This window comes from Notothenia rossii, assembly GCF_949606895.1.
Source record: "Notothenia rossii genome assembly, chromosome: 5".
Lineage (NCBI taxonomy): Eukaryota > Metazoa > Chordata > Actinopteri > Perciformes > Nototheniidae > Notothenia > Notothenia rossii.
In genome coordinates, this window is record NC_136903.1 from 79726867 (window position 1) to 79739625 (window position 12759).

The 12759-nt window shown below is 41.2% G+C and overlaps 1 protein-coding gene across 3 annotated transcripts in view; it reads right to left on the reverse strand.

Moving 5' to 3' along the window:
* LOC307039344 (tensin-2-like) overlaps positions 1 to 12434 on the reverse strand; it is a 33842-nt gene extending 21408 nt beyond the window's left edge. Inside the window, exon 1 of one of the 3 annotated variants that reach the window (XM_079681306.1) lies at positions 11639 to 12434. In XM_079681306.1, coding sequence (XP_079537432.1) covers positions 11639 to 11761 — 123 coding nt within the window. In that variant the 5' untranslated portion in view covers positions 11762 to 12434. The remainder of the gene's footprint in view (positions 1 to 11638) is intronic. The other 2 variants (XM_079681308.1, XM_079681307.1) reach the window with 2 other exon arrangements.
* Between the last annotated feature and the right edge of the window lie 325 nt (positions 12435 to 12759).

Here is a 12759-nt window from a genome sequence, read left to right on the forward strand (position 1 = left end):
ATTGGATGGTCACTGTCCCCTGTCTGGCGGCTGTCATGACAGATATCTGCTGGTTCAGTGACACACCAGCAGGAGCACAGATGCCCTACCTGCCGTACACTCAGCATTCTCTACTGAAAACTCCTTCCTGTCACACCACGCTGTGTTTTAAGGCATCCTGTTGTCTCGTCTTTTAACTTGTCCTCATTATGTCTCAGACTGCAGGGCAGCTGAGATGATGAAAAATAAGCAGCTTGCTGTGCTGCCGCCTTCACTTAATGTGCTGCATTGTCACAAGTCAGCTAAATGTAATTGAATACATATTACACATGATGTTCATTGTTTCAGTGTTGCCCAAGGGGATGCTGTTAGCTTTCTTTAGGTCCCTTGTTGTGACTGCACATCTATCTCAACTTTGTTTATCATGATATTTGGTCAACTACAAACATTCATGTTGCAAATGGGATCAATTGAAACATGCTTGTGAGCCCCTTTTCTGTTTTTAAAACATCAGGTTCAAGTCATATTGTCAAAAAACGAACCTCTGATTATGACTAAATCCATCCTTAGTGTTAGCTGTATTTTGTGTTTAATGCTAATTAGCAAATGTTGGCATGGTAACACTCAGGATTAAGACCGTGAACACAACATTTATAAACATTGTGTAAACATTAGCATTTTAGCATTGTTATTGTGAATGCTTACATATCACCATATTAAAACTAGCATTTAGCTCAAAGCTTTTCTGTCTGTAAATACAGTCTAAACCTAGAATAGCATCTAAATCGCACTTTCTAGTAGTGGCCATTAGCAGTGGACTCTCAAGCACGCACTGGAGGCCGGCTAAATCAACAATACACAGAGAAGCTCAGATAACAACACACAGAGGGAGAGCTAATTCATGCTCGGCTCAGGTAGACATTTCTCTAGTATCTCTTTATATAGCATGCTGCTTCATTAAAGAAAGCCCCTCTTATAATAGTAATATAACAGGTTGGTTACCAAAACTATTAGGCAGTGAATGAAGTGAATGTCTACTATTTTCTGACTGGCCTTCCCATCAAGCTCCTCAATAGACTGCAAATAATCCAGAACTCTGCTGCCCGGATCACCCGCACCAGGGACCTGCACAGACATTTGGAAGGGCTATTGCTCTAAACTGGAAAAAGGGCCCGCCCCCCCAAAAAACACAAGACCTTTTGAAAATTCTAACTTGTTTTTGATGTAAAAGGTTCATAAAATAAAACACTGTCATTGCAAGTGACTCTCAGTTTACTTTTATGTCCAACTGCTAAATTCGTCATTCAGGCACATTTTTTGTTAAAATATCTAATGTTAGTAACTATTAAAGAAAAGATGGGGACAATCCTGTTTGAATGTAGTTTGCCCTTTGTAACTGCTGTGCAGACATACAGATAAAATAGGGCTTCTATAATTACTTTGAATAAACTCACTAATTAATGAAACCAGTTCAATACGCATTATTCTTATTCTTATCATTCTTTATGAGCGCAGTAACGGTAAGGTATCTAATGACTTATTTAGTATTCCATAACTTAATAACAGAGATGGTCAAACTAAAGTGGAGACATGGCAGAAATCCTACAATGAAGCGAGACAGTGTAGTGTTCACCCGTGAGAGGGCGAACAAGACAAGAGAGAGAGCGGCCCCATTCAAGGAGTTTACGGAGCAGAGTAAAAGACACAGAAAGACAGAAGCATAATAACGAGTACATTTGTTGCGAGACGCTACAATACTAATTGTGGGCTTATCATGTTGATTCGGCCACAATAGAAAACAAAAAAAACTCTCGCTCTCTCCAGAGGGGCAGGTCACACAAAAATGGCAAACAGGCTGTTGCCCGGGCAACAATAGCCCTTACCTGTGCACGTCCCTGACCCGCACCAACTCATCCGACCACATCACCCCCATTCTCACTCAGCTACACTGGCTTCCTGTAGCCTACGCTACCGTATTGACTACAAAAATATTCTACTCATAGACAAAGCCCTCCATAACCTTGCCCCAATCTACATCACCGACCCCCTTCAGGAGTACACCCCCTCCCGCACCCTCCGATCTTCGTCCGTAGGACTTCTCACCGTCCCAAGCTATCGCCTCAAAACCATGGGTGCTCGAGCTTTAGCTGCTCGTCTCCCAGACTCTGGAACTCCCTGCCACTACACATCCGACAGTCTGATTCCATAACAACATTCAAAACCCACATGTTCAAACTGGCATTTTCTTTATAATCTGTACCCTGTGTCCTTTTGTGTCGTTTTGTAGTCAATTTCCTGTTGTTTGTCTTGTTTTACCCCGGCTGATACTTCACTAAATCCACTGTTTTAATTGTTCCCTATATTGCCCCTATGCCCTGTAAGGTGTCCTTGGGTGTTATGAAAGGCGCCCCCCAAAATAAATGTATTATTTAACATGTATTAATTGTTGATGTGTTTAATGTCTGGGTGAAGAATATGTGGTCTCTCCTTTTTCATGATGGACATATTCAAAATATCCTTTCGACAATGAAAGGTGGTACCACACTGGCCACATTGGACCACCATGGCAGCTGCGTAAACAGATAAGACAAAATGGGCTTGTTTGGGTTAAGCACAGAAAGAGACAAAGGTGAGTATCAGTTTGCAGTTCTCAAAATGTTAGACCCAAAACTCTTAATACTATACTAAGTTGAACGGTTTGATATAGAAAAATAGTCTAAATCAAATGAATTTGCTAACAGTATCCATATGGACAAGATGTGAGCTTTAACCCTGGAGAAAAACCCATAAAAAGCATTGTACAAACACACACACACGGACTGAATGCAGTGCAATGATTTATTGCCCATGGATTTTTCTTTTTTTTAAAGCAATACTCAACCTTCCCAGCAAACCGACAACGTTTATATAAAGCTATGGTAATGCCCTTCTAAAGCGATGCCTTCTAACAGCATGTGAAGCACATTAAGCCATTACATCTTTCCTTGAGTGGAGCAGAAGGAGGGGCCTGGAAACATCAGGAGGTAGATGGTGTTTGTACTGTAGGCAGGGTACAGTATGTGTGTGTTTCTGCTGAGGCAATGAGAGAGGGTCACAAACAGCGTACCTGAACACACTGTTTCATTTCCAGTTAAATCACTGGATGCATTTCTCTGGTCTTCAAAAAACATAAGCTCAGGCATTTTTTACTTTTTCCGATGTCTGGGTTTTTCCACACAGAAGGGGCATTGAATTATAGGCCTACTCTGGAGGTGACGGTGCATGCACACTAAAACTTTCCCAAACACATTTTAGTTCTCCTACCATCCAAAATAAAGAGGGAAAGGAAACTCATTCTATTAACCACACTGTATTATAAAACAGCCATGACTCTCAAGAGAGAGAACGCAGCCTAAATCCTTTATGACTGGAAATGTATAATTATGTTTTACGTAGCCCCTGAGCTTTGTCTGCTTACATAATGTTTACGTAAATGTAACTGATTTGAATTATTTCAGGGTTATGTTTTTAATGAGACCTGAATTAAGAATCACAACAGGCTAAAATTGAAATTAAATAGCTGAGTTGAAAAAAGTTTGGGTTATGCAATTTCTTGTTGAGGGTAAGATAAGTCATTTGATGCAACTGCATAAAATCGCGCTAAACATGAAGCTTAAGCCTGGAGATGGTAAACATAAATGATAGAGGCTATATCATCAAGACTAGGAAAAGAGGGAGAGCCAGACTGACTCATTCAGCTAAAATATATATATTTTAAAACATATTACATTACATTTCATGTTACTTGTTAGACACTTTTATCCAAAGTGACTTTCATACTCAATACTGTGGGCAATCCCCACAAGAGCAATTTGGGATGAAGTGTCTGGCCCAGGGACACAACGACATGCTGACTGCAGTCGGGTTTAATCTGAACACAGGCCACAGCCTCCCATATATTAATAAAACACAAGAAAGATTTAATGTGTTGTTCCTAAACCAGCATTAATTGATATTTGTAGGCATTAAGTATTAGTGCCAGCTGAAAGTGACATATCAGCAAACTTCTCTGTTACCCAGATACCTGCTACGGCTACGCTACCTGTGTCCATCTGCTGTTTTGGACAAGTAGTCTATCCTACAGGAGGCTTTGAGAGTTCTGTCTTTGATAACAGATACTTAAATTGGGTAAAGTTGCGGATGGACAGCTAAACAATGAGCTGAAATTTGCTATAAGCCAGTTGATAATTCTCTGCAGGTTTATCACTATAAGAAAGCCCTCTCACATTACCTACTATCTTCACATGCTTATTTAATAGATTGTCAATATGAAAATATTATTTATAACCACTTAGTTATGTGAGGTGCTGTTAAGCATTTGCTATCTTTGGACAGAGCTACGCTAGCTGTTTCCAGTCTTTGAGCTGGGGTCGGCAACCCGCGGCCCTCGAGCCGCATGCGGCCCTTTAAACCCTCTACTCTGGCTCCCTTGAGTTTAGACAAAAATAAGAAGGAAATAAAATAAAAGTATTTGTAGGACTATTTATATTTTGTTGCATGGTTGAAAATGTTTCGTATCTTGTATTTTGAGGTGATACTGTGACACATAAATAAAAAACAAAACGGTTTCAATTAGGTCAACTAAAATATGCGTCACATCCTGCTACGGTCCCGCGCCAGCGCCTTTTCCTGCGGGTGAATAATCTGACCCCCGGCTCGATGAGCGAACTATGGATAAATCAAAGAAAAGTACCGGAGGAACACAGGATTTAATTCTGCGTGGACAGAGTTATATGCTTTCACAGCAAACGATGCTGGTTTACCGGTATGTTTGATATGTAGAGAGAAGTTGTCAAAGGTGCTGCAGCCTTTACGTATCGAGGAACAACACTGGAGAGGAAGACAGCTGACGATCTTCAGTCATAATTCAATGGGGTATGTAATTTATTTCAGAAAACACTTTTTGTTATATTCCATGGAATGCTCTTAACATCCCGATAGCAATGAATATATTAAATGCGTTGACAAATAAATACATACACAAATTAATCTCTGGAAGCCGTTGCACTGTAAAAAGCACGACCAATCATCTGAGCCGGCCCAGCTAAAGTAACTGGATGGCCTACCTGCCTGTCAGCCTTCCATCTGTGCACAAATGTATCTCGTGCCCTCATTGGTCATGTGCGCGTTCGTGTGTGTTGGAGGAGGGGCTCTGTAAGGAAGTCTGAAGGAAGAGGCAGATTTTTCCCGGTTGTGTATTTTCAAATTCTAGCGCACTCGAGCTGGTTTCTCCATTCTTACCTACCCCACCGTTAACTCTTTTTAGGGTGCAGCTATATGTTTTATTTATTTCAAAGTGGGCACATTTTATATTTGTTTCCTTCAAATGTGCAGAGGACTCCCCAAATGCTGTTTTTAATTTATTTTAAAGTAGGCCTGTGTATTATTTTTTAACACTCCTTATAGGAGTTCTTTGTTTCTTATTAGAGGTTAACAGTTTTATATAACGTAATAAATAGCCTAATAAATGCAAAAAACCTTTAGTTTTTGTCTGATATAACAATAAATACAACTTTATTAGCTATCAAGCTATGAAATATGTTTTGCGGTTCCAGACCATTTTCTTTTGGGAAAAAGGAGCAAAATTGCTCTTTTGGTCAAAAAGGTTGCAGACCCCTGCAGCTAAGCTAAGCTAAAATGTACAGACAGGAAAAATCTTCTCATCTAACATTGAGAGAAAAATAAGTATACTTCCCAAAATGCCTAAAGAGTTAACTAATCAGGGAATTCCAGCATTGACCAAAAAAATAAATAATATGGATTTCTCAAACTGTTCGATTCTGTTAGCAACTGCTGAAAGAGCTATGAAGATTTGATGAACAATGCCCTACAAGCATACACAATAAGTAGGTTCTACAGTCATTAAGAAGGCATGTTGTTATTGGAGGGTCTGATGTCCCACCATCAGATACATTAATTCAGATTTTAATTATGTAGTTACTCCATCTTCCAACAAAACGCCTTATTTTGATCACTGACCTGTACTTAACAAACTGTCACAGGCATTGCTGGGAAAGATTACCATTATGCTGCATGTATTGATCTTGTAATCACAGCAGCAGAGAAACATTGGACTATTGACATGTCCACTGCTGCTGTGAAGCTGCTATAAACCATGGAATCCTGTGTGTGTGTGTGTGTGTGTGTGTGTGTGTGTGTGTGTGTGTGTGTGTGTGTGTGTGTGTGTGTGTGTGTGTGTGTGTGTGTGTGTGTGTGTGTGTGTGTGTGTGTGTGTGTGTGTGTGTGTGTGTGTGTGTGTGTGTGTGTGTGTGTGTGTGTGTGTGTGTGTGTGTGTGTGTGTGTGTGTGTGCGTGCGTATCAGGGGTTGCGGGATTTAGGAAGTGAACCGGACAATAGGGTATGTGAGGGTACAAGAGGATAATCCTCCCCTCCAGCCATTTACATTTGAAATGTTATTATATAACTAATGGATTTTGGAGCTTGAATTGATTTGATTTATGTAATACCCCACCGAGTTGCTGTTACTTCATTAATCTGACCTGAGATTGCATTGTAAAAAGTAGCCCTTTGCTTTGGGGCAACACAATTACACATGTTTCCAACATTGCACTTGTATTTGAGGTTTTTTTGAACAGTTGCATACATATAACTCTCTAGAAGTCAAATATCAGCCAATTAGGCTACATATTATGTATTGCAGAATGAGATCCACTGAAAATGATACTGACCAGGTTAATGACTAGCATAAGTTCTTCCCCTTCTTTAGGGTCTGTACATTATTTCAAGAGACAAGCACCTAAGTTGACTACATTTCGCTATTTAACCAGATACACAGGTTGAAACCTCTCCACAATAACCTAAAACGCAGGACGAGCCAAGGGCACCGCCTGGTGGACAAATAGTAGAATAACTTTATATTGCTGATAGTACAAAAGCAGACATAGTGGTGTGGCATTATCTGTGCTGAGTGCTGCAACTACTGTTACAAGATCACAAGACGACAAATTTACCTTAAATTAAGTGCGTTATATCTTAGTCCAAAAAACACACGCATATGTTTAAATCCTTTAATTCAATATCTATTTCTTTGGAAGTTTAGGGGACGGACTGCTTGATTATATAACTGAAATTAAGTAGGTAATCCCTGAATAATGCACTAACGACATTACATATTTAAATGAACTTATCCAGGTTAAAATGTATCATTCTATGCATGTATTACCTCAAGGCAAATACAGACTTTCAAGTACATACGTGAGAGATTTTATTTCTTGTGCTAAGATCAAACGGTAATGAAAAGTTGACAAACTTATTTTCAAATAAACAAAGCTTTTCAAAATCCACCCAGCAAACAACTTGCACTAAGTTTGAAGAAAAACAATGTGGTTGTTATCAGTCAAATAGGGACAAATGGAATCAAAGAGCTTTCTAAAAACCAAAAACATGAAATGACTCATGGATTTCAGGGCATTGTGGGTGTCTTCTAACGTACCGGCCGGTCTTTATGACACTTCCATTCTTCCATTCGTTATTATTTCTCTCCATCTCTCTCCATCAGAATGGCGAACAATAGGAAGCAGTAATTGTGGACACACCATTCACAGCATTTTCCACTGAAAACAGTCCAATCACAAAGATTGAATTTTGTTTAATGCGCTATATTGTTTATCATTATAAGCTCTCAAACTATACTTCGTTTGCACGGACTAACAGTCTCCAGAGGCTCCCGTGACTGTCAACTGTATTGCAGTAAAGAACCCCACCCCATTTGGAGTTTCGCAGCCAAAGCCGATGTCATTCTACAAGCATCTCTGACCGCTGCAGAGAGCCTGGAGCACTTCCACTTCTAACATGGCGAAGAGGAGAGGGTTAGGCACCAACAGAAGCATAATGGATTTCTTTATGACTGTGGCTGCAAGCGCTTTTTATTACTGTGAGGGCAGCAGGCAGCCGTAACGTTTTAAAGAGACAGTTCACCCAAAACGACATGTTTTTCTCTTACCTATTTGTGCTATTGATCAATCCAAATGGTTTTAGTGTCAGTTGCCAGATGAACGAGATATTGCCTGTTGAGACGACGGCCTTCTCTGTTATATAGGCCTACTGGTGATAGATAGCCCTCTCAATGATAAATTGACAAATAAACAGGGTCATGATACTTGCAGGTATCATGACCCTGTTTATTTAGATTGGTCTGAGCAGTTTTATAAAGGAACTATTTTCTTCCTACAGTAGCCCCGCAAGAGATACTCATTCCTGAAAGTGCTGATATCTCCAACTCTTGGAAACGTACACTAAAACATTCAAGATTGATAATTATCACTACAGGTAAGCAGTGGCGGCGTTAGGGGGTGGCTACTTGGACTAAAGCCCCGGATGTTTTCTTAAAAGCCCCGGATGTTTCAAAAAAAAGTGAAAACATATTTTTTTGTTGAAAACGTCTCGGGAGTAATGTGCAGTACCGGAGTCCACCAGAGAGGCAGCCGCTGCGGGACATTAGCCTGCGTACTGCGTAGATAATTCCTGCCCTGAAGAAGAAGAAGTGATCCTTCCTAGTGCCTGACAAGTTTTAAGCTAATAGCCTATAAAGTTATGGATATTAGAAAGTTATTTTCATCGAAGCAGGCGCCACAAGCTGCAGCAGCAGCAGTATCAGCAGCTGACAACAATGTCATCACCAGCAGTGAAGACATGGATGATGTTTCAGGTTTGTGAATCTAATGGTGATATCTGCACTCTGGCTGACTGAGTAAGAAGTGAAAGAGAGTGATGTAACGTTAATGTTATAGTAAACATGCTCGCCGTCGGAGCGAATGATTGAAATGTGGCGAATTTGCGTCTGTCTGCGTCTCTGCATTGACTTTACATGTAATCGCGCCGCCCCCAAACATCGCATCGCGTCCGGTCTGAACGCAGCATTACACTCTTTACGTCATAAACAAAGATGGTGGATGAGAAAAGATCTGTAAAACGATAAGCATTGCGCCAGAATCAAGGTGAGACTATCCGCATCCTTTAAAACTCTACACACATTCGTTTCACCAAAATAAGTAAACGACTATATTTGAGTGAGTTAAGGCATTAGTTTGCTTCATTAAAGGGTGTTAATGAATAAGTGTTCTCCAGTGCCTTATGTCCGCTTTAAGGTGTTATTAAGGTAGGATTAATGTTGCTTTTTTAATTACTCGTTAGCTTACTGCTACAATTAGACACTGCACCCTGCCCACTCTGTTGCCAGATTTGAGAGAAATAAGCAACCAGGTCTATGAAAACAAGCCCCAAAGAAGCAACACTCACATGATGTTCTGTAATTTGAAACCAAAACTAAGGCCTCAGGATGACTTTAAGACTTGAACATGGTCATTTTAGTTTTGTAACATTGAATACAACATTTAAAAAAAAGTATTTGAAAAAAAGTATTTAAAAAAAATAAAAAAATAATCCCGATCCCCGATTTTTTTCCTCCCGATTCCGATCTTTTGAAAATCACGTAATCGGCTCCGATCCCCGATCACGTGATCGGATCGGGACATCTCTAATTCAAATAGTTAAAATAAACAGCTGCAAAACACAAACATACACGCAAACACACACTGTAAATTGATACAGCATGCAGTTACACACCCCCTCTCCACTTAATCCGGTGACACCTCACTACTGGTGACATGCTAGAGAGCAGGAAACACAACTTCTTGTTTTGGGTAACACACACACACACACACACACACACACACACACACACACACACACACACACACACACACACACACACACACACACACACACACACACACACACACACACACACACACACACACACACACACACACACACACACACACACACACTGTCGACTCAGGAAGGGACGGGAGCAGGTGCCGAGCCATGGGTATGCTCTAGTCCTGGCAGGGTATTTATAACCTGCATGAGTAGGGGCGTCACCTCTAAGCAGCCATGAAAAGGCTGAAAATAGGTGCGGGAATTAGTGTGTTTTTTTGTGTGTGTGAGAAAGAGACGGTGGAGAAAAAACAGACACTACAATCAACATTAAGAACTCCTGGACTGTTTGCGTGTATGACATATTTCACTCCTCTCACTGCAGAGTCCACCCATTCAGTAGGGACGATGGTATCATAATTTGGCATGGTCACACACACACACACACACACACACACACACACACACACACACACACACACACACACACACACACACACACACACACACACACACACAAATCATGGCTTTAGGGGATTTGAAGATACATGTGATTGTAGAAATGTTTTTTATTCCAGCACGATCCAGAAGTTCACTGTGCGGCACCGTGTGAATGAAGTGACATGACTTAAATTTAGCTCTTTGTTGCTCTAACCTGACATACAGCATGCCAGCGTATGGTTTACTCTGACATGTGAGAATGCACACATTCTGATGTGTAGCCTTGGCGCTTAACCAACCGAGACTTTTTATTTTAAGTCTCCATAAAAGTCCTCCAGAGGCTTTACGTGGCTTGCTCCTAAATCCATACATGTTCCTAAATAGAGCCAGCCGCCAGGCAGACGGCGGGTCAGAACCGGACAGTAACCTAACCCACTTCCTCTTGAACTCTGCCCCCCAGAGGCCATGATTAACAGGGATCAAGTGGATGGTCCATGAGTGGCTGTAAATTACTTTTTTTATTTCAGGTTCATTGCCACTGATCCCATTTTGACAAACTTACGAGGTAATTAAAATCTAACTTTTCACCAATGTGATTAACTTTACGAGTGCGTGCCATTCATGCATCTGATGCCGGCTTTAAGGGGACCTGCAAAACACATGTTTATATTTTGGTATGCGAGCATCTGCGGCACAAGATGCTTCTCTTTCATTGCTTTGGATCTCATTTCGAAACGTAGTGGTAATTGGATTCCTATGGTTGCTGTTTGATGACTATAGTATGTTGTCTATGGGGAGTATACCAACAGACACAGTTAAATTAAAGGTGACCTATCATGCAAAATGCACTTTTGTACGTCATGAATATGTGTCCCCGGTGTTCCAGGGAACTCACCAAGTGTCAGAAAACACAACCCTCTCTATTTCCCTCCATACCCAAATCTCTTAAAAAGGGGCTGCAACGGATCTGATACAGACTGATCCAGATTTGAACACTTCTATGACGTCACAGAAGTGGCGCTACGACTATTGGGCCAACTCCACCAATCAGGAGGAGACAGCCCAGACATTGCCGTTCGAAAGCGCTGAAGACGCTGTAGTACATATGCCAGGCCTTTAGATGGTGCTGTTCTCACAGAATCAGCCCATGAAAAGACGGTGTTAAATTGAGCGAAATGAGGAATGGCTAAAATGCATGATCTGTTTGGTATTTTGAAAAATAAAAAAGTATAAATATGCCTGATATAGGTATAGTCCTACACTATATTATTCAAATATAGCATGATAGGTCCACTTTAAATGACAAACCATAAGCAGCATTTAGGCTATTTAAAACATCTGCATTACCATCATGAGCTAGTTCCATTAATCTTTTATTCTCTTTAGTCAAACTCAGGTTTACCCTTTCCCTTTAGCTACTAATGAACCCAACATCCTGTATGATCATAAGCAAGGTAAACCAGAATGTGTACAGTTCCCTAATGAGCAATTATTCACTCACCTCAGTAAGCTGGAAGATTTCAGGATGCACCTCAGGGTCTGCCTTTATGGGGATTCCTCCTGTGTCAGTACTCGGTCCACTGTTCTTCATCCTACCCGCTCCTGTGCTATGAATGCACCCCATATTTCCAGCAGATACCTTGTTTAGCTCCTTTTTTATTTGTTTAAGTCTCCTAAATGTTCTTCTTCTAGTGCTTTGCTCCAGAAGGCCCCCTTTTTTCTTCTCCTATTCTCAGTGCTTCATATTTTAGACGGGCGTCCTTATGTTTCTGCGACAGCTAAGGTCTTTCTCTCCCAACATGCTTATTCTTCCCTAGCGACTCCTCACACCTCAGCCCTTCTCCCTGACAGCTTGTCCTGCCTTGAAATCCACTCCAGATGACTTTTTTCCCTTCCCCTCTCTTCTTACAACCCCTCTTTCACCCTTCCAAAAAGTGTCACCATGCACAGACCCTCCACTCTTTCCCCACACCTCTCCTCTTACAGTGTTCCCTGTCCCTTGCTCCCTGGCTATCCTCACTATGAAAAGCATGCAAGCACACACTCTCCCCTTCTCTCTTCCCTTCCCCCTTTCCACTTGCCAAAACCTCCGTCTCTTCTCCTGTACAGACCCTCAAATGTTTCACATAAGGCTCTCCTGCTCCACACTTACAGACCCTCAAGTCTTCCCCTCTCTCTCTCTCTCTTGCTGCATCAGGCTTCTCTTGCTGTTTCTCCATGGGGGAGAAGGGGGCAGCTGTTTTGGCTTGTTGATGTCAGGCCCTTCCCCTTTCCTTTGGCTTGACTTCAGCCCCTCTCACTCTCCTCTTCCTCATGGGGGAGTGATTAGATAGAACTTCTTTCACACACGTCATCCCTCTAGACTCTAACTTTGCACATGAGAACATACTGAAGTGAGTTGATCCCACTTCTACTTCCTGTCAGCCTGATGTGAGGAAGTGAAGGATTTTGACTGCTGGCCTGGGTTTTAAGTAAGAACAGCATCTTGCAGTTTGACAGGACACCAATATTACAGTAATGTCCTCTTTTATTCTCTCAGTGGCTCTCCGCTGAAATGAAAAACAATGATAGGCTCTGTGCTTAACTCTGAGATCTGCTTCTAAAGTCGTTAAATTCCTTCAG